The sequence below is a fragment of the Suillus discolor genome (genome assembly GCF_016758755.1).
Source record: "Suillus discolor strain FC423 chromosome Unknown F5147scaffold_88, whole genome shotgun sequence".
NCBI classification, from domain to species: Eukaryota; Fungi; Basidiomycota; class Agaricomycetes; order Boletales; family Suillaceae; genus Suillus; species Suillus discolor.
In genome coordinates, this window is record NW_024541335.1 from 4,319 (window position 1) to 31,323 (window position 27,005).

Genomic DNA, 27,005 nt, shown 5'->3' on the forward strand with positions numbered 1-27,005 from the left:
GACGTAATTAGCTCTTTGTCGCGGATTTCATGAAAGAGAAGATACATGGACCGCCACGGCTATGTTTGGAAGTCGATTGGGAATGGCAATATCAACCAGTATTGATGGAGAACAGAATATCGATCCTTTTGTGTCCCTGCCATCTGCCCTTGTTGACATCATGGAGCACGAGTACCAACCGAAATGATCCTTTCTTGTTACAACACGGTTCCTGGTTAAGAAGGACGTCACCGCGATGGAGACCGTTCAAATGGAACTACCACAGTATATAGCTAGACACATCCCGACAACCAGCATAATAGTACCTGTGACAGTGCACTGTGAGTCACACCAACTTCTAACGCAGCCTACCTGAACTCAAAGGAGTCGTCCATTGACATAGTGCACGGTTATTTCGGGTATGTGTGTAATTCATTCACAACGTGTTTGACTGTCACCTAGAAGCAAGCAGGCCGCGCATGGCCATGGAGTGATCTAAATCTATAACAGGTACACAGGGTTCGAGTGGCAGGCAACAATTACGCTTTGCAGTTGACATGCACTTCATTTCCGGTAAGACTTGCCAATTGGTCCTGTCGTGCAACAGGAGGAAGATAAAATTTTGTTGGACCGGCGTAATACCGACCAGATGTGCCATGGGCATGAAGCGCATGATAAAAAGGCCTTGGGATAATGTCCCATTTTGTGATCAATTTCCCAACCCTCACAAAGGATAACAAGGGTTCTCCTGCTTCCCTACTGTTTTACCTGTCGCCCAGAGTCTACAGATGGATAGTTTACGCGCGCACCGTAGAAAAAGACACAAGCGCACCATAAATTCATCCAGATTAACACGACAAAACCTGTTGTCCTCATGGTCAGTACAGGCCCCTGATCAACATTCAACAAGACTAGTCCGGCAGTCATATCTCGAGTGCCTCAATCGCCTCTACAGGTTAGAGCGTCGCATGCACGAGGAAATCCAGGAGGTTCACAGCATCATGAATCTCCTTGAAAACTACCGGTCAGATGCCACAATGGAGGATTCGGACGGATGTGATAGCACCATCGACTCCCAAGCTGGACTCGATAGCCTCGATACTATCCTACCGTCTGAATCTTCGCAAGACCCCTGCTTCGTGCTACAGCCTGCACCCCACGAAGCATCATTCGGGGTAATGGAATCGTTAACAGAGGGTACAGAGGGTAAGTTGCTGTATATGCAGTTTTTCCTTTGAATGCTTACCATGTACAGGCTCATTGCCCCATGGCACCCGCAGTGCCGACTGTGTAACTCAGCCTCAGTACAGCATGTACTCTGCAGGCATTCCGACATTTTCTGACCCGCATGTCAGGGAATCGTCATCAGATGGTTTGGATGCTCGCCTCGGTAAATTCGTTATCGTTCGCAACATTTCATTGAAACACTTACAATGTATCCCTAGATTTATTGCTCCATGGCACGTCCAATTCCGTCTATGAGCCCGCTGCGAAACCCTTCCAGAGAATTTATTTCGAGCCGGGAAATGCCCTATTGAGTTCTGCAGCCAGACCTGATGCGGAACTGTTTGTCCCCGTTGGGCAGGTTAACCAAGCAAAGGTAAAATGCACCTGGGATAAATGCTCGGCACTCATCAACAAGGATAATCTCACTCGTCACGTCACAGAAGTGCACGAAGGGAGGATTAAGGCTGTTTGTCCAGGCTGCGGAAAGGAGTTCAAGTGTCCGTACCAGATGAATAAGCATAGGCCGCTTCGGACCGGATGTGGAATGTCCTAGATTGTGATCTTGTATAAGAAAGTCGTTAGATATTTGATGAAGTGATTCCTTATGGACAAGATGGGACCTGGGGGTGTTGATGTCCACTTGCTGCAAGGCCACCATGGTGGAGGAAAGCACGCCCTTTGTTGAGAGCCGATGTATCCGAGGAGCATAAGGCAGAGAGAGACAGAGCCGAAGGGGAGAAGGAGAGTACGGCCGAAGAATGAACCACATCGAGTGCGAGCGTCTCCAAACGGAGAACATGGACGACGTGTCAACGTCGGCAATCTTTTTGTTCTTAAGTATATATGTTTTCATCAAAAGTCTTGCTGGCACACTCACCATATAAGAAGAGCCAGCCAAAGTCGTAACATCTCAGTTTCATAAACGAATACTGAGATGTGAGTTGTTATCCCACTGTAACGTTTGAGTAGAGTACTGACGTACAAGTAGATTCGTACCTGTTTAGGTACAACGTTTTGTTAATAGAGTTTCATAAACGAATACTGAGATATTCGTACCTGTTTAGCGTGTCGCGAAGCCTCCCGCTCGTATAGATTCTCCACAGGTTATGAGCCCTGTCTCGACCATGGACTCGTCTGCTCCCAGCGCCAACTCAAGCCTTTTTAACATCCCGAAGCTTGCCGAAGACGGCTCGAACTGGATAACCTATAAGGAACGGACGTTAACAGCAATAGGTGCACGAGGACTCACGAGATATACCGATGGTCGAGCTATAGAGCCTACGCCTTTCATAGTGAGCTCTACGGGGGTCGTTACGAAGCCGGATGGTACAACGCCTACGCAAAAGGAGATTGATGAGCTCGATGCGAAGACTGACGAGTATCAACAAAAGAACTCACTCGTAAAACAGCAGATCTTCTGCACGATCACGGATCGGCTCCTGTTACGAGTCCAAAAGTTAGGATCTGCGTCCGAAATCTGGAAAGAAATATGTCAAATTCACGAAGGCAAAACAGAACTTGTCCAGATAGATCTGAGACGAAGGCTCCAGGAGACGAGGTGCGAAGAAGGAGGAGACGTGAAGGCGCATTTTGCTGAGCTTTTGCGCCTGCGGGAGTCCCTAGCTGGAATGGGGGTTACCGTCGTCGATGTGGACTTCCATGCTATAATTTTAGGGTCTCTGCCCGAATCCTACCGCCCGCTTCTCTCATCCATGAACGCAGCCGCTAAGATCACCAAAACACCTCTATCTCCCTACGAACTCATCACGATCATCACCGAGGAATACGAACATCGGTTACTCACCGACAGACGTCCCAACAAAAGGGGAACAAACAGTGCGCTCTCTGTGAGAACAAACCCGGGGAGGAGCAGGAGCTCTCAGAGCTCAGCCCCACAGTCCAACCCCGACGCACTCTGCACGAACTGCGATCGCAAGGGACACTGGAAGAGTGACTGTTGGCGGAAAGGAGGAGGCAAGGAGGGTCAGGGGCCGAATCAGCGACAGAGACAAGGAGGACGCACCCAGAAACACAGTGCCAACGCAGCCAAGGAGCCGGAGGTAAAAGATAATTACGCTTTCGCGACGTCAGATCTAGCAGTCATCGCTAAATCTATGGACGTACCTCCAGACCGCCGTGGAGCTATTGTAGACTCCGGCGCGACATCCCATTTCTGCCCCGATAGGGCAAAATTCGTGACCTTCATCGATATACCACCGCAGAAGGTCTACACTGCAAACGGCTCTACTGTCAATGCGACAGGACGCGGAGATGTTAAGATAGACTTACCATTGGGCCTGAAGCAGACAACTGTCACGCTCAAGGATGTCCTCTATGCCCCCTCCATGGCTTTCACCCTAATATCCACCAACAGGATAGCGTCTGCCGGCTTGGCCGTACTGTTCGAAGGGGGAATGTGCAAGATACTATCTGCTGCCCCCGAACGAAGGACCATCGCGGAAATTCCCCAAGTCCAAGGACTTTACTCGGTGACATCTGAGCGTAAGCATAGAGCCAACGTTGCCGCGACAAAACCTACCATAAACCAACTCCATCGCTCCCTAGGACACGTGTCGCATGTGGCCCTTCTTGACGCAGTCAAGAAGGGCCTAATCGAGGGCATTGACGTTGACCCAGTGCCCGCCGCCGAGTTCTGCAAAGCCTGTGTCAAAGCTAAGTCAACGCGGCAGTCCTTCCCCAAGGAGACGAAGACGCGAGCACTTACCTATGGCGAACTTGTCCATACGGACCTATGGGGGCCGGCGCAGACGACAAGCTTGGGAGGCTGCAGCTATTATATTAGTTTCACGGATGATTTTAGTCGCCAAACGAAGCTGCAGTTCCTGAAACACAAGAGCGAAGCACTCACGGCTTTCAAGGCCTACGAGGCCTGGCTCGATCGTCAGACGCCCGGAACCCGGTTGCGGAAAGTGCGTTCAGATCGGGGAGGAGAATACCTGAGCACAGAGTTCGAAAATCACCTGCGTCAGCAAGGTATTGAGCGCCAACTAACGGTCCACGACTCACCTCAGCAGAACGGTGTCGCAGAATGCCTCAACCGCACCCTGGTCGAGCACGCGAGAGCGATGCTCCTGGGCAAGGATATGCCAAAATACCTGTGGGCCGAGGCCGTTAGTTACGCCACCTGGCTCAAGAACCGCCTACCGTCGAGAGCCATCCCAGGTAGCACGCCCTATGAGCTGGTGCGCAAGTCCAAACCAGACCTGTCTCAGGCCCATGAGTTTGGGGCCAAGGTTTTTGTCCATGTCCTGGAGGCGGGCAAGCTGGAGGCGAAGGCGGAAGAGGCAGTATTTGTGGGGGTGGATGCCGAAAGCAAAGGTTACCGGGTGTACTGGCCGGGTAAGCGGCGTGTCTCAGTGGAAAGGAACGTTACCTTCCCACCGATGGAGGTAAGAGATGGTGTGCTGGACGAGGGGGAGTCTGCTGCAGTCAACGAACATAATAGCGGCAATATTAATAAAGACTCACCTAATAGCGTCCAGCCCATCTCCACCAAACTACAACAGCAACCTCAACCATCTACCGGCCAGCAACCTCAACCATCTACCGACCAGCAACCTCAGCCATCTACTCCTCCTACGAGGGAAACGAGGGCCAGACCACCTCCAGGATATTACGTGGCGCTAAACGAAGGCCAAAAGGCTGCCGTCGCCATGGAAAACCTGTTAGAAGCGTCAGAAATCGACCTCTTAGATGAAGAGGTGCACATTCACCTGGCATTGGCAGCGGTACAACCAGAGCCAACCCTCCAACAAGCCCTGAAAGGCCCGGACGCTGTGGAATGGCAAGAAGCCATAGATTACGAAATCAGTCAACTCGAGAAGCTAGGCACGTGGGATATTGTAGACGCACCTCGAGGCGTAAACATAATCCCATGTCATTACGTCCTGGCCACGAAACGCGGCCCGGACGGCGAGAAACTGAAGCTTCGAGCGCGTCTAGTCGCCAATGGACAGCGCCAGAAGTATGGGGTCGATTTCTTCGAAACCTTCGCCCCCACAGCCAATATGAGCACTATACGTGCCGTGCTAACGATGGCGGCTCAGCGTGACTGGGAGATACATCAGGTGGATGTTAAAAGTGCGTACCTATATGCGAGTCTGCAGGAGGAAATCTACATGAGAGCGCCCCCGGGATATCTGAAGGATGGTCAGGAAGGAAAGGTGCTAAAGTTGAAACGGAGCTTACCTGGACTCAAGCAGGCCGGGTACGAGTGGGCGCAAGAACTGGCTGGAGCGTTCAATGAAATGGGGTTCAGTCGATCGAAGGTAGACCAAGCTGTCTATTTTAAACACACCTTGAACGAACACGTCGTCATCACCGTGTCAGTCGATGACATGGCCGTCACCGCCAACCATATCTCCCATATCCATCGTTTCAAGTCCGAGCTGCGCACGCACTTCGAAATTACCGACCTAGGGGAACTGAGCTGGTTACTAGGCCTTAAGGTGATGAGAAACCGAATAGCACGCACCTTGACGCTATCCCAAAAGGCGTATGTCGACACGATCCTCGAACGGTTCCACCTGGAAGACGCAAAGATCCTCCACACGCCCATGGAACCAGGCACTGTCCTCTCCATGGAACAATCTCCCGCAACGCACGCCGAAGTCCAAGCTATGCGTGATGTGCCGTATCAACGCGCAATCGGATCATTGATGTATGCCGCTACGAGTACCCGGCCGGATATCGCCTTTGCAGTGGCAACCCTATCCCAATTCATGAGGAATCCAGGTAGACCTCATTGGGAGGCTACCAAACGCGCCCTGTGGTACCTGAAAGGCACCGCCGAATATGAACTCACACTGGGGTCCAGCGACGGAGGCATCGAGGCCTTTGTTGATGCCGATTGGGCATCCCAGCCTCATAGGCACTCCATGAGCGGGTACATTGTACTGCTCAATGGAGGCCCCGTTTCCTGGAGCGCGCGCAAACAGCCCATTATAGCACTATCTACGGCAGAGGCTGAGTATATCGCCTTGACCAGCGTGGCACGGGAGGTACTTTACCTACAACTCCTCATGTGCGAGCTCTACGACATCCACGACCTCCCTACGCCCATACTCTGCGATAATCAAGCAGCTATAGCGTTAGTTTCAACAGGCAAGTTTCAATCACGTACCAAACATATTGACCTGCGCTACCACTTCGTGCGCGGACACGTGAAGGATGGCACGTTCAAGATCATCTACTGCCCAAGCGAAGACAACGTTGCGGACGCATTCACCAAGCCCTTAGCACGTCCCAGACTCCAGAGGTTACGGACATTGATGCGTTTGGATAGCGCTCGAGGGGGAGTGTTGAGAGCCGATGTATCCGAGGAGCATAAGGCAGAGAGAGACAGAGCCGAAGGGGAGAAGGAGAGTACGGCCGAAGAATGAACCACATCGAGTGCGAGCGTCTCCAAACGGAGAACATGGACGATGTGTCAACATCGGCAATCTTTTTGTTCTTAAGTATATATGTTTTCATCAAAAGTCTTGCTGGCACACTCACCGTATAAGAAGAGCCAGCCAAAGTCGTAACATCTCAGTTTCATAAACGAATACTGAGATGTGAGTTGTTATCCCACTGTAACGTTTGAGTAGAGTACTGACGTACAAGTAGATTCGTACCTGTTTAGGTACAACGTTTTGTTAATAGAGTTTCATAAACGAATACTGAGATATTCGTACCTGTTTAGCGTGTCGCGAAGCCTCCCGCTCGTATAGATTCTCCACACCCTTGACTTCATTCGCTACTTCGGGTCAGGTCGAGCCATCAATATCGGCAGAGAAAGCCCAAGAGATAGGTATGAATATCTCGAAAGAAACAGGGAAGGCGATGCGCACCGTTGTTTGCAATGTAAAGTGTTTTCAAAAATAACTTAAGAGAGTGCAGCCCTCTACGTGAATATGGAAGGAGAAGTATGGCTGCACTGACAAGAAAAACGTCGACGAGACGTCGGGACTCGGCCCCCGGGCCCCATTGGATGATTGTTCGGGTTCCTAGATATAAATATGCCCTATCACCGGCATCTCCGGAGTTCCTATGTTCCACAACTATACCTCCAGCATTCCTCTTGGAGATGTCATGATCAATCCCTTGGAGGTGAGTAAGCCAACGACGAGCAAGCGGAAACTCAGCGGCATTTATTCGTATCGCCTTGTCCGTGCCTTTCAAGTTCTCCGCATTCATTTTCGCTCACAAATTACTTCGCACAGATTCATTGAAACTAGCGGAGCTTGCACGCGTGCGTGCGTTGTAAACAACTTCAGATCTACATGGGTGCGTGTGTTGAAAACAAGCCAGGCAGATTCAGATAATCAAATACAGACGTGTGAATTGCCTATACATACGTGCGTGCATCGATCAACATAATTGCAATCTTGATCATCGAATCTTAGCTCGATCATGGACCTGCCCTGATTGCGACGCGTCGATCGGATGTCTTCATGTCGATCTAGATCTTTCAAGGCAAGCTCATTTTGGAGCCATGCGCGACACAAGTTTACTCCTTGTGCAAAGACTCGGTTCGGAATGGTGAGCCTAGCTTCTAGTGGCATGGGAAGGTGCGAACGCAACTCACTGGTTAGTCGCTGCCTGCTTTTGTGATCACACTCTAGGTATGCAATCGAATTTTAATGGCCATAGCAGGCCAATATGACCTTAAGTTCAGCTATGTCAAGGCAGACGCGACGCAACTAGGTTTAGTTGCACGCTTCAAGTAACGATCACGTACTGCAGCGCCGGATGGGATGTCAGCGCTTCAGCAACAACGCCCTGCCAGAAATTTGGACAACACACCTCGTCTCACCTGCCCGGCGAATATCAGATCATCGCTTGTTCAAGCGGTGACCTGCGAGTATGGAACTTAAGTAGCGGTGACCAAACAGAACGAGACAGAGAAGGCGTACCGTAAGTAAGACATGTGATGTCTCCTGATGGGAAGATGTGAGGATGAGAATGTGGGATACCGAGAGAGGCAAGGTGCTCACCTGGAACACAGGTAAAGTGTTGTTTGTCTGTTGAAGTCAAGATTTAGGGTTAGTGGTGAGCGGATTTTCCAAACGAAGGGACGCTCAAGACAGGACATTCCTACGTGAGTACAGTCATCTATGGGTGCTGTTACCTGTTATTTTGACAATCCTAGTCAAGATGTGGACTCCACGTATTGCCATACCTCATTGTGCAGCGCGTCACTTCGAACATTGCACTAACTTCCATTTCACTGTGTGACCTCGCAGAGCCAATTCAAGGCATAAATTTCTCGACGTAAGTCAGGTTTTCGTGAACGACAACTGTACACAACTTGGAAGCGACAGCACAAATTGATCAACGCTAAGAGAATTCGTCACTCCTGCTAACTTCCTACTGCCGTACTCTAGTGTTGTCTCCAGGTCTTGAAACAATTTCCGTCTACGACTAACGACATCTAAATTGAACATTCGCTCTTCTTGACACGCTTTCCTCTCTTCATCATCACTTCTATATAATTATTAGACTATCTTTATAGCGCGCTAGACGTAGCCATGGTATCTCATCATATGGCATGGATGTATCCTTCTATGCAGTTGTTGAATTGTATCAAGCACGTATCGTGTTGCGCGATCACACGACTGTTACAGACGCGGATATCAAAGGTATACAGAAGGAGGAAGGGGACCGAGCACAGTCAACGGTGGAGCTCAGGTGGCGCACGTAATCATGTTGGAAATCGTACTAATGACAGTGAACCGATGGGTTGTTGGATATCATGCAGAGGTACTAGTACATTAGTTTATAGCTGCAGTCAACAGTGACGACAACGATAACGAAAGAACGAAAGAACTCGAAGGTATGTAACAACATTCCCGGACGTGAAGATATTCCGAACTCAATTATTCTAGGAGGCTCCCGCAACATAAGGCGCAGTAGCCGTTCTCAAAGATTCAAGATACCTGTTGACTTCAACCCAGCTCAAACCATGTACGTTTGTAACTTGGTCGACACAAGGGAGCCAGGCAGAAATAATGCGAGCGATAGTTTCGGCATCTGTTGTTTGAGACTCGGATAAGTCTAAATCCAATGATCGTAGGGAGGTATGTTGTATTGGCTCGGCATCAGGATCGATGTTGATAGTTGCAAGATTGATTGGAACTTGTAGTGTATGCAATTCTGGACATAGACCGAGCGCTGTGAATAATCCACGGAGGGAGACTTCGGAAGAAGAAGCATAGTCGCCTGAGTCATTGATTTCCAGAGTGCGGATGTGCGGCCAAGTAGACATGGCTTGCAAGAGCATGTCATTACCCAGGTAGATGCAGGAATTATAAGATGTGAGCCTCAGGGTTCGGAGCTGCGTAAAGCAAAGGAAATGCGGAATTGGTGTCAAAGGCTCGCTGTTTGGGGGTACACGGTATCCGTCATTAAGAGAATAAATGGTGATTTCCTCTAGAGTCCGACACGCTTTGCAGCGGGACAGAGCATGAAAGAGTTGCTCGGCTTCTTCTGGAGAGATACATTTGGCTCTAAACTCGAACTCTTTCAGCGAGGGAAATTCCGAGTGTTGCATGACTGTGATGATATCTGCAGCACAATAGATGTCTTGAAAGGAAAGACTTGTGATGTTAAGGATTGATAGATCCACGATGTCTCGTTGTGACAGCGAAGGAGGGTCATTACATCCTTGCTCAATTCTCAATTTGAGAAGAGTAGGGAGGGAGGAGAGGTGCTTCCATGTTGCCCAGTCGAGCATTGGACAAGAAAGAGTTACAAGCCGCGTGCACCAATGAATCCTATCGGATAGCAATGACATCTGATTTGCTATGCTGTCAACCAGGAGCCATTCAGGAGTATAGATACATAAATGCTCCAGAGCAATGCAACGTGTCACAAAAGATTGCAGACCCTCGTCGGCGCCCAATAGATGACATCGGTGCAGCATGTGAGGCAGAAAGAGGTCCAAATATACGGTGGTAAGACTTAATGACTTCAGCCCCGGAAATATGCATGCCTCGGCGGGGATGACAGAGAGAAGGTACGGATGTTCAGATTGTATCTTCAATTTGCGTATGCGGGAGGAGTGACGCAGAAATTGAGGGACCTCATGGGCAGATAATGGCTCAACGCCTTTCGTCCAGGGTTCGTCACACTATTATGTAGACGCTCGGTGAGCCGAAAAGAAACGAGCAAAGCGTAGTGAAGTCGTGCACTGACCCTTATACTACTATGATATATCAGTGGATGTAACCTCGCTACACAGCCTAGCAGTGCTTCCAACCCATGGATTTCAGTCCACAGCAAATCCATCGCAGGCTCGTGGAAGATTTTGCATGTCCTTGCAAGCGCTGCAAGCGATTTCGGGGTCGATGTTGTTTGAGTAGGTGATACATAGGCGAATATCTCTAGGAGGACTTCGGGAACAAGTAAAGCCTGATGCATCACTGGGCCCCAGGGTAGAGTCAGGAGTCCTCAGGACTCAAAACTAAGTGTTATGTAACATTGTCTACGTGGGACCAAGGCTATTTTCAGAATTCCAGCCAAGATATCGATGTGAATAGCTACATATAGTATACACGGTAGCACGGATACAATTTATTGCCAAAAATTTGGATATTTCATGCACATGAATCATTGTTCAGTGCATCACTCGAACATTTCGTCAACTTCCATTTCGCTGCGTGACTTCTCGCAGAGCAGAGGTACAAATTTCTCAATATAAAGTCAGGTTTTGGGTGAACGAGAGCTGTACACATCTTGTAAGCAACGGCGCAGACTGATTAACGCCAAGACAAATCGTGAAAAGACGGATCAAGTTCTAAATCAAGCGTATATACCGCATGCGTCCAGTCGAAGCGCACACCACTGCGGCTGGAGTGGGATGGCATTGATGCCACATTGTACCATCCTGTACCTGACGTCCTATATCGTCCATCTGTCATCGAGGTACTTCCACATCAAGAAGCACTACTTACATGCAAACGAGGAAGTGCCTCGGCGACGTTGAGTGCAGCACCAGTGGGCTGCTTCCCACTCCAGAAAATTTCTGCTGATGATGCAACGCATGGCCACACGATCGGGTCGACATTTTGGGGACCAGACTGTTCACTCCATAGAATTTGCTCGCCTGCAGATTGGTCAGAAAGGTTGATTTAACCTCGAGACTAGATTGTGTTTACCTCCGACAACGAGTTCGTACTGCGCCTCGGTCAAGTTTTCCAACAGATGAAAGGTATATGCCTAACGGGACATTGTGAGATGTGTGACTATCCTCAACATTCATACTTACCTTGGACTAGCTTTTGAAGGGGTCGCACCAGCGATCTCTGTTCTCACAAGAAATGTCAGTTCAGATCGAGTATATTCGACAAGATGAAGACCAACCCAATTGGGTCGTCTCCCAGTCCCTCACCAGCACCATAATCCTAGGATAATAAGGACATTATATTCTATAAACGGACTCGTCAACTAACCAGGTAGAAGTGATTTGATGGTGCTTGGATGATCCTAAAGCTCCTTGCCACTACTGCAGCATCCCCAGAAGAAATTCAAATACTTTCAATAAAGTTGAATCAGCGAAGACAGATCACGATATTATGATACTTACATCACAATAGTATGGTTTGAGAGCGTACTATTCTAGTCTAGGACCATTTCTGAACAACCGTCTCCATTCAATACCATAATTCAAAGGAAGAAACATACCACATACCTTCCCATACGACAGGCATCTTTCCATGGACAATCAGTCCACCGCGAGTGGTCTGTGCGAACGTGTCAAGAGCACCGTTCAGTGTCATGCCGGTGCTGTTGAGCTGCTGCTGCGCTAGGTAGTCGTCGGCGTAGAAGTTTGCTAATTTCATTGCCCTGGTGCTGAAGGAAGGATCTTTGCGACCGCCGACGTGAGTAAGCAAGGAAACAGCAAAGTTCATGACCTCTGAGAATGCAAAACGAAGCTAGCTAGCAGGGGGCTCGTTGGCGAAGTTTGTCCACGGGCTAGCGTCGAAGCTCGCAACACATTCAGTGTAAGTGGCCACAATGATAGCAGCGTGGCCGTGTGTATCTATTTCCTGGTAGAATGTTCAGTCCATTGATTGATAGGTACTGACCATCATAACATCGATACCTCTGCGGGAACACCATCAGCGAACAAAAGATCGTGATAAAGGGAGACGTACTGCATAATGTATTGAACATCATGCATCATTCGCTGCGTAAACGTCTTGAGGAGAATACTATGCACTGTTGATGGTAAGCTGGGATACTGCGTAGCTTCAAGGTGACATCGATAACCGATGCGAGTAGCCCACTTATAAGTGATACCGAATCAAGGGTTGCTATCATCCGAATTATTATTATATGGTCCTGACTATAGAGGAATATTCGAGAATACAGGACTTGGTTCAAATGGTTTTGCTGCACAAGTCAAGTCCGTACAAGTATCATGGTAAGCCTCAAGAGATTGGTCGGGAGAAACGATGTGTCATGCTGTAAGAGGTGAAGCTAGCCTTGGATGTATTCATCCACATGCTGAGAGGATGGTCTACAGTCCTTGACGGACCAGCGATTGAGAATAACACTCCAATGGCGACCAATGATCGCGGACGCGACAGTTCTGTCCCGAGAGAAATTGCGACCACAGCTTGTGCGCTTGCTTCAACTCGGAGTAGGGTGTCAATACCTGGCGCAAGGGTGAGATTCAGTGTTGAAGGAACGTAATCTTGGGCAAACCTGGAAAAAAATACAATATATGTCGCTATTTGATATCGGGATCATGATTGCGCCTTCTTCGGGATTGCAAAAAGTTCGGGTGCTATTCACCGCACAGTGCCATCCAGGGCGGACGTGAAATAAGACGCGCCCACGAACTCTACCCCAGTAAGATCGCCCTGAACAGCGGAGCACGAGTGAACTGAGGCAAAGAACCATTATCAACAATGCTGCGAAACTGAGCAAGTCACTTACGGTGTTGAAGACCCGCAAAAATATCACTGAGCTGCGAAGGCATGAGTACGCTTTCAGACAGATCATGCAAGACATACCAGTTGGAAACAATTGATTATGGACACGGTTTGACCATAGGATTCCAGAGAACCTGAAAGCGATCCATTGTCATACCAGGGGTAAACCGAGGCAACGAATTGGCCAAAGCCTGATGCAGTGCCGTACAGTGGGACGATGTATCGTGTAAGTCTTGACCAAACCTTGAGCTCAGCCCGAAGCCTCTATAACAGCCAATAAGCAACACTAAATTGTACGGAGCACGCTGACTCACCTGGCTTTTTTTTGTTGGCATCCTCTTCTGTTTGATTCCTGTTTGACTTCATAGCTACCTGTGTCTTCATCAGACTCGAACATGGAAATCGGGACGCACTTACGACGATAATGCTAGCTTTCCTTTCCCATGTCCATCGCCAGACGTCACTCAGGCCTCCGAAAAAAGTGGCCAGTTAAATCTGACAGGCTATCCATTCTGAACTTTCAAGTCAGCCTCGATGATGTAGTGTCTGGCTGAGGTCTTACCGGTTTGTTGGATCATTGAGTGGGGAATTGACTGCGGAGAACTGGTGGGAGATAAAGTGACGTTGCCCGGTATTTTCGAGCAAAGTTGAGGGATGCTCAATTCTAAATGTCGTTGTCGTTTGCAAGCCAAACACACGCTAAGCGTCGCCAAAACGGAAGGAGAATCTAGCTGATCCGTCAACGCCATCAAAGCCGTCTTCGCATGAGATGCTGATCGGTCGCAGAGCTGCAGATGACATGGTCGTACTATTAGGTTGGACAACCAAAGAGAAGGGAACCCTAAAAATTTGATCAACATCATGCAAAATTTCGGACTAACCTTATGTTGGTACAACGGCATATTCCTGTGGTCGTGGTAAACCCCCATGATTGCCAGCGCCTTGGTGCTAGTCTGCAGCCAGCTCTTGAATGTCAACATAAAGGCAGGGATCTTGCAAATATTCTCGTTCTGGTGGTTATCCAAACTGCCCCGGGCCTAAAAGATCCGATCTCATTCAACTTACGCTGCCAGTGCCAGCGCGACAAGTACTTTCCCTTCCCACCTGGATCTTTAGTGCCTTGCCCAATAAATGGTGCAAAGTCCAACCAGAACCATTTGGCACAGTACCAGCTATCGTATCTCTAGGGATGCCCGACAGATCCTTGAGCACATATCTTGACGAAAACTATGACAGGCCTACAAATTCAGTTTGGTAAGTCTTCCCTAGTGGTATAGCTGCACCACAGCTCACGGGCGTCGCAACACCTTGCTGATGTAGCTGCTGGTCTCCAATATCGTATGTCATGTCATGTCATTTTCGCATTGCACTGAGATAAACTGATAGCATATGGCGCATGGACGGTCAACACAGTAGCTCGTGCAGATCTCACAGGTGTAATCAACTGTACGGTGTGCAGATATGCGACGCTTCTCACATCCTCGTTCCTGCAACGTACTTCTCAACAGTACTTCACGAAACAGCTCTTGTAGTGGACCATGAGCTCTTGACCACATGCTACACGTATGACCGTCCAGCAATCTGAATCCATGACAGGTAGCAGTCAAATCTATAAGGATCGATGTCGCAGATGACGAATTCAGGGCCAGAGTTACTCAAGTACGTTATCGGTTTCCCCTTTGCATGCGATGCGCTTACTCAAACGTTATGTCTTCAGAGACTCTTGAGTCTTTGGGCGATTTTCGTGCATGGAAGCAACTGCATCACGACAATCTTTTGCCTCTGCTCGGTTTTAGTCACGAATTTGGGCTACTTCCAGCGATGGTTTCTCCCTGGATACACAACCGCTCACTACTTATCTTGAACACCATTTCACAGAATTAATCATCAAAAAAAGCTCCTGATCGTGAGTTATCTCTCAGAAGGGCTCATACTTCATGCCATTGATTTGGACCTTAGTTGCGACAAGTCGCTGCAGCCATCAGCTACCGTATGTGGAATCTTCAGTAACGGCATTACAGTCCACCCGAAGGGCGTTTGTCCACGGTGACCTGACCGCCGTATGTACTAGTTGTTTGATACCTGCCTTCTGGCTCTGATCTGAAATGCCACAACAACATTCTGATAGATTCGGATCGCAATGCCTACGTAGCAGACCATAGAATTCTCACAATGTGTTCTGAGCTCTCAGGGACGTCATACATCAGAAGCAACGTGCGGTGGGCTGTGCCGGAGCTCTTCGAGGTACCCAGGGCGAAGAGTCATTGACTCCACAACCAGCCAGTGATATTTATTCCTTCGGATGCATCATGCTTCAGGTTTGAGGTGTCTCTAGTGGTTGCATTGCTAGTTTGCGACTAAAGGTTTTTTTTTTAAACAAAATCCTATTTTTGTTCCGTTGGGGTAAGGTACCCGGTTATTACGGCAGACCACCCTATGCAGATGTGCGAAACGATCATCAAGTCATTGTCCTGATGCTCAAGGGTGAGAAGCCTAGAAGACCATCGAGTCGGATTTCATCGAAAGATGCTGGGGTGATATAGGACTTCACCCCTCTGCCGTCGATGTGAATGAATCTGCGCAGAGAAATGTCGATCAGTAAGTGCAAACTGCAAAGCGCGATATGGTACAAGATGTATGCACGACACAAGTGTAACAAAGTCCCAAATGCGAAGTTTGTCAAATGCGTTGTGCAAATTACAATACCATTCTTACATTTTTGACCTTGACAAAGATTCTTTGCGTTTTGCACAAAATTTGAGTTTTGCTGTCTCGAATTTCTTAGATCTGTATCTACCTCAATTTGTGCTTAGACATCTATCTTCACGTATCGGCTTAATTCTGGTCGATTTTCACTGGGATTCATGTGCATGAGTCACGATACAGTGAACTCGAATTCTGTAATGGCTACTCATTGGGTGTAAGGTAGTAGCTGTGGGACTGAGATGCGACAACTCTCGACCCAATAACAACTGGCAACAAGCGTCAGCAATCAGTAATCAGTACTCAGTGCTGTTCCTGTATTCGGAGATGAAACGAACGTTAACTGAACTTTTTAGAGGTATGCATAGTACTTTCCAAATATGGTGAACAATAATTTAATATCGGGTAAATATCGGGTACTGCCAACCTTTTTGCAAATAGCTGTAATTGTTAGGATGAATATGACCCTTCGGACAGATCTCGTAAACCAGGGCCATTTCAATAAGATGCGGCATCGCAGCACTTTGCAGCAGGTCGTTTGGCTTCTACTACGCCGATTAGATTTGCTATACCGTGCTCTACCCCTAGAAGGGCCTCCTCAGAACCATAGTCAGCAATAGAAAGGTCATACCTGTGGCAAACTTTAGTTCAGTCATCATAGCGACCTCCTATCGCTGATGGCCGAGATTTAATATACATAGAAGGACCGACTTGTCATGTGATCCATGGCTCGCTTACTATCACACTCCAATAAGGGAAATACCAACCCCTACCTGCGAATGACGTACGAATTATAATTATACAGGTCAGTAAAATTTCACGGCCATAATACGCATAATTGAGACGTTCTGTTCGAGCTACAACATCACAAACCAGACTTGAAGCTTGAAGTCGATCATTCGTTTTTGTGCATGATGGGTCGGAGCGCGCAGACAAGGTGATTCAAGCCGCAAGGAAGTGATTATTGTTGTCATCGTGCTATTATAAGGACTTAAGCTCATTGGGTAAAGTTGGCCGGTTAATTCGGATCCAACTGAGGAGGCAGACCTTGGATTCACGTTCCGCTTGCCAACCAAAGTGCGTATCGAAACATGGCCATGAGCCACGGCCAGATTGCACCTGTCAGACGGGCCAGTGGGACAAGTATAAAGCCGTTCGATTTCCCAACTGTCGAAATATTCTCCCCCCATTCGCACTCGCCCATACATTAGGCTGCATCATAAAAAAAGACATGGATCCACAAAATCCAGATGACCAGTATCGTCTAACACTCCTGGCAATTATCGAGGCCATCCTCCGCCTTGAAAAGTTAGACCACCGCCTTGACAAGTTAGAGCGCCGCCTTGACGCGTCAGACCATAGTGTGCGTGACGCAATGCAGGAGATCCGCAGCATCAAGAATCTTGCTGGCTACCACCGGTTAGGTCTCATAATGGAGCATTCGGGTGGACGTGATGGCACCGTTGACTCTAAAGCTGGAGTCAATGACCTCAATGCCACATCGCTTGGGTCTTGGCATGATAGCCAAATTGCAGCATCCCATGGAACATCGTCCGGGGTCATCGAATCGCTGTCAGGGGGTACAACAGGTAACTTGCTTGATACGCAGTCTTTCCTTCAAATGCTTACCCGGTACCATGTACAGGCTTATTGTCTTACGGCGCTCGCAGTTCTCCTATCACATTTAAGCATGTGGGTGGACGTGATGGCATCGTTGGCTCCCAAGCTCAACTGAATAGCCTCAATGCTATTCCACTATTTATACCCTCGCACGGCCCCTACCTCGTGCCACAGCCTGCACCCCATGAAGTATCGTACGGGGTCACTGGATCGGTGTCAGAGGATACAGAGGGTAAGTTGTTGTATACGCAAACTTTCCTTTGAATGTTTACCATATACAGGCTTATTGCTCAACGGCACCCTTGGGTTTGCCAACAATGTAACCCATCTGGGCTTGCCGGTATCCTATGACATGGATGGCATCGTCGATTCCCAAGCTGGAATCAATAGCCTCGATGCTGTTCTACCATCTATATCCTCGCACGACCCCTACTTCGTGCCACAGCCTGCACCCCATGAAGTTGGTTCTGTTGTGCAAATTAGCCAAACAAAGGTCAAAGTAAACCGCCCCAAAGTAAAATGCCCCAGGGACAAGTGTCCGAAATTCATAAGCGAGGATGGCCTCACTCGTCACATTAACGAGGTGCATGAGAAGAAGGTTGTGACTGTCTGTCCAGGATGCAAAAAGGCTTTCACGCGCATGAATGTGATGACGCACCATGTGTGTCCTTTTGGAGGATCCTAGATTATTATCTTGTATGACAAAATCGCTAGATATTTGACGCTCAGTGCACACATGTCAATCCTTGCGCACCGAAGTCCGTTATCTGGGTATAAAGGTCTCACTTAGCGTTTAGTTCAGCGCTGGATGCATATCAGCAATAACGCTTTGCCAGAAATATGGACAACACAGCTCGTTCCACCTGCCAAACGAACATCATATCTTCAAGCGGCGACCTGCGAGTATGAAACTTGGAGAGTGGTGACCAGATAACCTATAGGGTAAGACTAACGAGACGGAGAAGGAGCACTGTAACTTAGCAAGCAAGCCACCTACCTGTTGTCAAGGTTTTCACCCGGAACACCAGTCAAAGTGTTGTTTGTCTGTTCAAGTCGAGATGTAGGGTTGGATTTTCTGAATGATGGAGTATCAGGTATCAAGGGTGCGGGATGCGGAGAATCATTCGACATAGGACATTCATATGTATCTATGGGCGTTATTACCTGTTATTTTCAAAATCCCAGTCAAGATGTGCACTGCACGTACCATATATACAATCTATTGCATACTTTCGGTGGATCCCTTTGAACATTGCGTCAACTTCCATTTCGCTGCGCGACTTCTCAACGCTTGCAGAGCAGAGGCATAAATGTCTTGACATAAATCATGTTTTTGGCGAACAAGAGCTGTACACATCTTGTAAGCGACAGTACAAACTGAATACTTAATGTCAACACTGACCATGCAAAGACCCCAGAATTCCGATCAAGTGCTAAATCAAGCGTACAGATCACATGTGTTCTATCAGAGCGCACACCCACTGCAGCTGGAATGTGATGGCATTGACGCTGCGCTGTATCATCCTGTACCTGACGTCCTGCATCGTTCGTCTGTCGGTTGAGTACTTCCACATCAAGAAGCACCACTCACATGCAAACGAGGAAGTGCCTCGGTGACATTGAGTGCAGTGGCAGTGAGCGACACGGTCAGGTCGATATTTTTGGGACCAGACTGCTCGCTCCATAGAAGTTGCTCGCCTACGCATCGCTCAGAAAGGTCAATTTAACCTCAAGAGCAGAATGTGATTACCTCCGAGAACAAGTTTGCACTGCGCCTCGGTCAAGTTTGCCAACGGATCAAAGGTACATGTCTAACGAAATATCGTGAGATGCGTGGTTATCCTCAACATCCGCACTTACCTCGAACCAGGTCTTGAAGGGGTCATACCAGCTAGTTCTGTTCTCCTAAGATATATCAGCTCATATCGAGTACATTCGACAAGATGAAGACTAACCCGTCTCCCAGCCACTCATCAGGACCGGAATTCTGGGATGATAAGGAGATTTTATTCTGTAGAAGAACTTAGCAATTAACCGGTACCCGTCTCGAGCATCACAGTAGGAGGCTCGATCATGATGTGTCCACTGTTACCAAAGTAGCGTTCGTCATGGTGCTGAGGGCCCAGACTGTCTGGACCGTGATGGCTAGTTCATGCATTGGTGAAATACGATATACAAAGAGTGGAAATAACGTACATTGGGACCCTATGAATACAAATTAGATCAATCACCACGCATGCATTCAGCATGTTAATTTCTCAGTTCGTCGAATAAAAGACCTGAAGAGTATAGATGCGGAGATAAAAACGCCAAGCAAATGGCGGTTTCAAGTTGCATTTGGACTCGAGCAACAGCGTGGGTCCCTATGACGCGTTGCGTACATGATGACCAACTAAAGATTACCAAGCCTATACCAGCTGGTTGTTAGACTGATAGAACTGTGGCAAGGAAGTCGACATTGTTGGGGGTGCTGTGGCTGGATCGTAGGAAGTGTAGTGGCACGTTATTGACCTGTGTTTGCATCTTATCGTTCGGCGCGCTTTAGTCTGCTGCCCGCCCGGACCTGTGCACGGGTAAAAGGTCACCTGGTGGTCATATTCAATGGAAGATAAGTGTGGCTTTTAACTCACTAGACTCCGATTTGGAATGGGCAATGCCAAAGATGCCTTTTGATTTCTCGGTACTGATTCATTAATATTGTTGATCGATCACAGGGCTGCGGATGACCAGAGTATGGCTGTCCAGAGTCTAGACGTCTGGCAACAGCATATTCCTAAAATACTCCCATAAATGTAACGCCTTGGTTCTAGTATGCCAGCAGCCTCTTGAATGTGATATAAAGGCAACCTGAAAAGCATAATATTTTCGTTCAAAGTCTTGTCATTACTCCGACCTATGTATAAAGATCTGACCTCACTACGCTGTAGGCAATATTAACCCGGTCCCAGGTACCTGGATCTTGAATTATGGAGATCATTGGCGTCTAGACGTCTACATCCGATGTAGACGAGTGTAGACATGGATGAGAATATCTTGGAGTTTCAAAAGATTTCGATGAGCACGAATCTAAAAATAACTCATAACTCAATTGGACAGATGCTGACATGTCACATGCAGTGAAAACGGAATTACTCCGCGGAGGTTCAAGTTATCATTATCGCGGCCGTGTCTAGATCTGGCGCTGACCGTCATCGACTTCAATCGCACGGCTTCGTCATGTACAACTGGCTGTAGAACTCGAAGCTCTTTCTATTTGCTGACTCGCAACTGCCAAAGATGAGGACGATGAATTTATCGGCCTCGCCATTGTCATACTTCATCACGATGTGAGAGGCGCACAGCGAAGTTAATTGAAATGGTGAGTCATTCGTATCTAGGTATTGGCTGATTGTTCCTGCTAAAACGAGAGTCAGGAGTAACTTACAATGATGCTGCATCGCATAAGACCTGGCTCGTTGAAAGAGCACAGCCCAAAACGCCTGCCAGATGTGCCATGGGCAATAGAATAGGAAAGCCGTTCAATTTCCTAACTCTCGCAAGCATTCTCCCGGCATGAACACTCACCTATTTATTACACTGCATCATAGACAAAGACGTGAGTGCACTGTGAATTCTTCCAGATCAAAACCTGTTGTCCTCATCGTCAGTGCAGGCCCTTGATCAACTTTCAACGAGAGTCCGGCAGTCATGTCTCCAGTTCCTCGGTTGCCTTGACAGATTGAAGCATCGTGTTGACGAGGAACTCCAGGAGGTTCGCAGCTTCTCCTTGACAACGATCAGTCAGATGCCACAATGGAGAATTCGGGAGAATGTAATAGCACCGTCGACTCCCAAGCTGAACTCAAATGGCGGAAAGTCCAACCGGAAACAGAAACGTCGGGCGCGATACACCTGGATGTAGACTTCAATGATAATGAGTGAGTAGACGTAGGGCTTTACCGAAGCGGACCCATTTGTCAAAAATTTAGACGCCCGGTCGAGCTTACCATGAAGGTCGTGACGGAATTGGCATATGCTACTGCCCAGGGCAGTTCAATGGCAAGAAGGCCGCCCAACCGTTTTAAGTTGATAACTACAACGTGGCATAGTCCCGTCCGGTCGTGACAAATTCCCACCCTTTGTTATGTGCAATGCACAGCCAGTGGCCTCTTGGAGCCTGTCCATATAAAGGCAGGGATTTCGCAAAGCCTAGCCAATATCCTTGTTCTTGTGGTTACAAGGCTTCGACCTCATTACCTTGCCAGGTCGAGAGATGAATTCTCTTTCCGAATGGATCTTTAGTCTGCTACCTGAGAAATGGGCGAAAAGCCGACCGGAGACAGAAACGTCAAGCTCAATGTACCTGGATGTAGACGTTAGTGATAACGGGTGAGTAGACGTCGTTTGTTGCAGAGCTCCCCACTGACGTGACAAATTTTCCAACAAATCTAGACGCCCGGTCGACCTTACCGCCAAGGTTGGCAAGGAATTGACATACCCTCTCGCTCAAGGAGGCTGTGGTGATGTTTGGAAATGGGCGAAAGGCCAACCGGAGACAGAAATGTTGAGCTCGACGCACCTGTATTTAGACGTCAGTGATAATGGGTGGGTAGACGTAGTTTGTTGCAGAGCTCCCCACTGATGTGACAAATTTTTCAATGAATCTAGACGCCCGGTTGACCTCACCACCAAGATTGTCAAGGACTTGACTTATGCTGCTGCCCAGGGCAGTTTTGGTGACATCTGGAAATGCATATTCTCAGACAAAGATAATAACATGGAGGTTGGTATAAGTTTCGTAGTAAATTCTGACAGCTGATGATAAGTTTCAAGGTGGCAGTTAAATGTGTCAGGATTGAAATTCAGGATGACAGTTTCAAGAAAATCGATAACGAGGTGGGCCGACATGCTCATGATGTAGAACACTCACTTTAATGATATGAAAATATTTGCAGAGGTTAATGGACGACTTCCGCAAGTGGAAACTACTGCGCCATGATAACATTCTTTCCTTGTGCAGGATTACCTACGGATTTGGTCCAGTACCAGCTATCGTATCTCCATGGATGTCCAACGGATCCTTAAGCACATATCTTGATGAACACTATGACGGTCTCTCTGGGGCCCACAAATTCGGTTTAGTAAGTCCTCCCCAACGATGTAGCTACACCACAACTCATGGGCGTCGTAACAGCTTGCTGATGTAGCCGCTGGTCTTCAATATCGTATGCTGTCATTTTCACATTGCACTATTATGAGCTGATAGTATATGGCGCACAGTTCACTCCAACGAAATGGCTCATGCAGATCTCACAGGTGTAAGTAACTGTATTGTATGCAAATATATGACGTTTCTCACACCTTCATTTCCTCCTAGAGCAATGTACTTATCAATAGCGACGGAAGAGCTCTTCTAGACTACGGGCTCTTGACTACATGTTCTGACCTGAACGGGACCTCTTACATCAGGAGTAACGTACGATGGGCTGCGCCCGAGCTTTTCGAAGTTTCGCACGCCAAGGATGCATCTAGCTCACCAAAACTAGAAAGTGACATTTATTCATTTGGATGCATCACATACCAGGTTTGTCAACAATGTACATCTGGAGCGCTCTTGTCTCATTTGTGTCAGGTTTTATCGGGCAAGCGGCCGTACTATAACATTTGCAGTGATAACAAGGTGGTCGTGGCCATCCTCAAAGGTGTCAAGCCTAAGCGTCCAGACATCCCTGCTATTGCAGATCGTCACTGGAACTTTATCGAGCAATGTTGGGTTGAGTCATCACAGCGACCTCCCATTGCTGATGTCCGAGATTTGATGTGTCACTATAGAGATGCTATGTGTTAACTATGTTTTTGTATCAGACACGTACTATGGCCATCGACTTCTTGGGATTCTGTGCACATTGAAAGATGGTTGGTCGATTTAGAAGAACTAACTTGGGATCCATGATTCGATCGTTGAACTAGGCCGAGGGGCTCGCAGCCCAGAGACAGCGAGCAAGGCTGAGATGAGGTGAAGCTACACAACATTAAAGGTGATTCTGGTATCAGTGTGGTTCACTTCTATAGACGGTCCCGTTCTGGTGTTGTACTTGCTTTGATGCTTGATATAATTAAGGAAGGGTTAACCTAGGAAGCAGTATAAGAGTAAATGGAAGAAATGGAGAAGGGAGACAACGGAGAGGCAGACCTTAAGCTTCAAGCATCATCTAATAGGATTGTTTGGGTGCCTAGATATACGCCGGGATGTCCGGATCCCGGGTCATGATATCATTCCTATGTTCTCCAGCCTTGGAGATGTCATGATCGATCCCTTGGCCTAGGTGAGTACGCCAACGACGAGCAAGCGGAAACTCAGCGGCATTTACTCGCATCGCCTTGTCCGTGCCTTTCAAGAACATTTTCTGTATTAATTTTTGCTCACAACCTCGCACAGATTCATTGAAACTAGCTATGGAGCTTGCATGTGTGCGTTGAAAACAATTTCATCTACACATATGGGTGCGTGTGTTGAAAACAAACATAGATTCAGATAATCAAATACAGGTGTGTGAATTGCCTATACATACGTGCGTGGATCGATCAACATAATTGCAATCTTGATCATCGAATCTTAGCTCGATCATGGACCTGCCCTGACTGCGACGCGTCGATCGGATGTCTTCATGTCGATCTAGATCTTTCAAGGCAAGCTCATTTTGGAGCCATGCGCGACACAAGTTTACTCCTTGTGCAAAGACTCGGTTCGGAATGGTGAGCCTAGCTTCCAGGTCGCATGGGAAGGTGCGAACGCAACTCACTGGTTAGTCGTTGCCTGCTTTTGTGATCGCACTCTAGGTATGCAATCGAAATCCAATGGCTATAGCAGGCCAATATGACCTTAAGTTCGGCTATGTCAAGGTAGACGCGACGCAACTATAGGTTTAGTTGCACACTTCAAGTAACGATCACATACTGCAGCGCCGGATGGAATGTCAGCGACAACGCCCTGCCATAAATTTGGACAACACAGCTCGTCTCACCTGCCTGGTGAATATCAGATCATAGCTTGTTCAAGCGGCGACCTGCGAGTATGGAACTTGAGTAGGTGACCAGATAGAATAAAACTTATGAGACAGAGAAGGCGTACCGTAAGTAAGACACGTTGTCTCCTGATGGGAAGATGAGTATTGTGCTGTGTAATCACATGGCTGTTACAGACACGGATATCAAAAGGTATACAGGAGGGAGGGGACCGTCGAGCACAGTGAACGGTGGAGCTCAGGTGGCGCACGTAATCATGTTGGAAATCGTACTAATGACAGTGAACCAATTATGCAGAAGTACTAGTACAGTAGTTTATAACTGCAGTCAATAGCAACGACAACGATAACGAATGAACGAATGAACTTGAATGTATGTAACAACATTCCCGGACATGAAGATACTCGATTATTCTAGGAGGCTCCCGCAACATACGGCGCAGTAGCCATTCTCAAAGATCTAAGATACTTGTTGACTTCAACCCAATTCAAACAATATAGGTTTTGAACTTGGTCGACACAAGGGAGCCAGGCGGAAATGATGCGAGCGATAGTTTCAGCATCTATTAGAAATCCGGATAAGTCCAAAGCCAACGATCGTAGGGAGGTATGTTGTATTGGCTCGGCATCAGGATCGATGTCAATAGTTGTAATATTGATTGGAACTTGTAGTGTATGCAATTGTGGACATAGACCGATCACTGTGAATAATCCACGGAGGGAGACTTCGGAAGAAGGGCCACCTGCGTCATCGATTTCCAGAGTGCGGATGTGCAGCCAAGTAGACATGGCTTGCAAGAGCATGCCATTATCCAGGTAGATGCAGAAATCATAAAACATGAGCTTCAGGGTTCGGAGCTGTGTAAAGCAAAGGAAATGCAGAATTGGTGTCAAAGACTCGCCGTATTGGCTTCCGTCGAATTTGTGTTCAAGACAATGGATGGTGATTTCTTCTAGAGTCCGACACGCTTTGCAGTGGGACAGAGCATGAAAGAGTTGCTCGGCTTCTTCTGAAGACAGACAGTTGGCTTCAAACTCGAACTCTTTCAGCGAGGGAAATTGTGAGTGTTGCATGACTGTGACGATGTCTCCAGCATCGTAGAGCTCTTGAAAGGAAAGCCTTGTGATGTTAAGGAATGATAAATTCACGATATCTTGTTTTGGCAGCGAAGGATACTCTTTATACGCTTGTTCAATTTCCAATTTGCGAAGGGTAGGGAGGTGGGAGAGGTGCTTCCATGTTGCCCAGTCGAGCATTGGAGAAGAAAGAGTTACAAGCCGCGTGCACCAATGAATCCTATCGGATAGCAATGACATCTGATTTGCTGTGCTGTCAGCCTGGCGCCATTCGGGAGTGTAGATGTATAAATGCTCCAGAGCAATGCAACATGTCACAAAAGATTGCAGATCCCCATCGACGCCCAATAGATGACATCGGTGCAGCATGTGAGGCAGAAAGAGGTTCAAATATACGGTGGTAAGACTTAATGACTTCAGCCTCGGAAATATGCATGCCTCGGCGGGGATGACAGAGAGAAGGTGCGGATGATCAGATCGTATGTCCAATGTGCGTATACGAGAGGAGTGACGCAGAAATTGACAGGCCTCATGGGCAGATAATGGTTTGACACCTTTCGCCCAGGGTTCGTCCCACTATTATGTAGACGCTCAGTGAGTCGAAAAGAAATGAACAAAGCGTAATGAAGTCGTGCACTGACCATTGTATCACTATGATATATCAGTGGATGTAACCTCGCTACACAGCCCAGCAGTGGTTCTAACCCATCGATTTCAGCCCACAGTAAATCCATCGCAGGCTCGTGGAAGATTTTGCATGTCCTTGCAAGCACTGCAAGCAATTCCTGGGTCGATGTTGTCTCAGTAGATGGTATTATATTCACATAGGCAAATATCTCCAGGAGGACTTTGGGAACAAGTAAAGCCTGATGCATCACTGGGGTAGAGTCAGGACTCAAAACTAGATTTCATGTAAATATAAAAACATTGCCTACATGCATTTGCAAGTGCGAACCGTGAGAATACAAGCGACAGCTGTTTCGTGGGAAAGCTATTCGAGTCTCTTCTACACTTTGGTGGGACCAACCACGACGAGTTCCACAGCGTCCAAGGCTCCAAGGCTCCAAGGCTCCAAGGCTCCAAGGCTCCAAGCTCCATATTAATGATATCCGCACTGAGGCTTTCTCTGACCCACTCACCAGTACCGTGGTGCCCGCAGAGATATGTATGCAGCTCACCTCTAGTGAGTGGTCTCGAAGGGTAGAAGGTGGATGCACTGCGATAGCATGTCAGCAGATACAGTACACAGCCAATAGACAGTTGTAAGTATTTCACTCGCTATATTGGGTACTTTCCTAGAGGACTAGCTGCATTTAGCAGTGATATTACTGAATATCTGCACGTTGCAGTACCCGTAAGGTAAGCATCAAACTTCTTTTTGACAAGTGAGATTAGCGTTAGATACAATGATACGGTGATACTGCCAAGATTCGGACTCAGGCAACTGGCATCT

The 27,005-nt window shown here is 47.8% G+C and overlaps 7 protein-coding genes across 7 annotated transcripts; 3 read left to right on the forward strand and 4 right to left on the reverse strand.

Annotated features, from left to right (window-relative positions):
- Positions 1-980: 980 nt before the first annotated feature.
- On the forward strand, positions 981-1,759 carry F5147DRAFT_764087 (uncharacterized protein; the record flags this gene model as incomplete). The annotated part of the gene is made up of 3 exons (XM_041440684.1): positions 981-1,185; positions 1,235-1,369; positions 1,425-1,759. 3 exons carry the CDS (start codon positions 981-983, stop codon positions 1,757-1,759), a joined length of 675 nt encoding a protein of 224 aa, XP_041286958.1.
- A 7,138-nt stretch (positions 1,760-8,897) lies between these two features.
- Positions 8,898-10,697, reverse strand: F5147DRAFT_426089 (uncharacterized protein). The gene is made up of 2 exons (XM_041429774.1): positions 10,405-10,697; positions 8,898-10,339 (listed from the first exon to the last, which is right to left on the reverse strand). Exons 1-2 carry the CDS (start codon positions 10,627-10,629, stop codon positions 9,092-9,094), a joined length of 1,473 nt encoding a protein of 490 aa, XP_041286959.1. The 5' UTR covers positions 10,630-10,697; the 3' UTR covers positions 8,898-9,091.
- A 313-nt stretch (positions 10,698-11,010) lies between these two features.
- F5147DRAFT_657572 (uncharacterized protein) lies at positions 11,011-14,495 on the reverse strand (the record flags this gene model as incomplete). Its single annotated transcript, XM_041434287.1, has 18 exons — positions 11,011-11,109; positions 11,163-11,314; positions 11,367-11,427; positions 11,568-11,612; positions 11,661-11,713; positions 11,900-12,122; positions 12,297-12,315; positions 12,366-12,429; positions 12,749-12,918; positions 13,009-13,099; positions 13,153-13,183; positions 13,230-13,412; positions 13,463-13,500; positions 13,562-13,618; positions 13,711-13,936; positions 14,030-14,185; positions 14,214-14,375; positions 14,442-14,495. 18 exons carry the CDS (start codon positions 14,493-14,495, stop codon positions 11,011-11,013), a joined length of 1,884 nt encoding a protein of 627 aa, XP_041286960.1.
- Positions 14,496-17,082: 2,587 nt separating this feature from the next.
- F5147DRAFT_779530 (uncharacterized protein) lies at positions 17,083-18,156 on the forward strand (the record flags this gene model as incomplete). The annotated part of the gene is made up of 3 exons (XM_041442307.1): positions 17,083-17,440; positions 17,497-17,703; positions 17,753-18,156. 3 exons carry the CDS (start codon positions 17,083-17,085, stop codon positions 18,154-18,156), a joined length of 969 nt encoding a protein of 322 aa, XP_041286961.1.
- Positions 18,157-19,044: 888 nt separating this feature from the next.
- On the reverse strand, positions 19,045-19,546 carry F5147DRAFT_779531 (uncharacterized protein; the record flags this gene model as incomplete). The annotated part of the gene is made up of 5 exons (XM_041442308.1): positions 19,045-19,169; positions 19,222-19,282; positions 19,332-19,368; positions 19,427-19,482; positions 19,529-19,546. 5 exons carry the CDS (start codon positions 19,544-19,546, stop codon positions 19,045-19,047), a joined length of 297 nt encoding a protein of 98 aa, XP_041286962.1.
- Positions 19,547-22,396: 2,850 nt separating this feature from the next.
- Positions 22,397-23,313, forward strand: F5147DRAFT_821562 (kinase-like protein). Its single transcript, XM_041443707.1, has 5 exons — positions 22,397-22,591; positions 22,645-22,675; positions 22,731-22,768; positions 22,828-23,034; positions 23,083-23,313. Exons 1-5 carry the CDS (start codon positions 22,412-22,414, stop codon positions 23,296-23,298), a joined length of 672 nt encoding a protein of 223 aa, XP_041286963.1. The 5' UTR covers positions 22,397-22,411; the 3' UTR covers positions 23,299-23,313.
- Positions 23,314-24,889: 1,576 nt separating this feature from the next.
- F5147DRAFT_821572 (uncharacterized protein) lies at positions 24,890-26,445 on the reverse strand (the record flags this gene model as incomplete). The annotated part of the gene is made up of 2 exons (XM_041443708.1): positions 26,194-26,445; positions 24,890-26,128 (listed from the first exon to the last, which is right to left on the reverse strand). The coding sequence occupies exons 1-2, from the start codon at positions 26,425-26,427 to the stop codon at positions 24,890-24,892; spliced, it is 1,473 nt and encodes a 490-aa protein (XP_041286964.1). The 5' UTR covers positions 26,428-26,445.
- Between the last annotated feature and the right edge of the window lie 560 nt (positions 26,446-27,005).

Bases quoted from the DNA above. Each gene is read 5' to 3' on its own strand.
- F5147DRAFT_426089 (XM_041429774.1), bottom strand. From the start codon at position 10,629: ATGCATCAGGCTTTACTTGTTCCCGAAGTCCTCCTAGAGATATTCGCC. The intron at 10,340-10,404 runs GTCAGTGCACGA...TCTACATAATAG, and splicing joins TATATCATAGTAGTATAAGG to TGTGACGAACCCTGGACGAA.
- F5147DRAFT_821562 (XM_041443707.1), top strand. From the start codon at position 22,412: ATGGACGACTTCCGCAAGTGGAAACTACTGCGCCATGATAACATTCTT. The intron at 22,676-22,730 runs GTATGCTGTCAT...TATGGCGCACAG, and splicing joins AGCCGCTGGTCTTCAATATC to TTCACTCCAACGAAATGGCT. The intron at 23,035-23,082 runs GTTTGTCAACAA...CATTTGTGTCAG, and splicing joins TTGGATGCATCACATACCAG to GTTTTATCGGGCAAGCGGCC.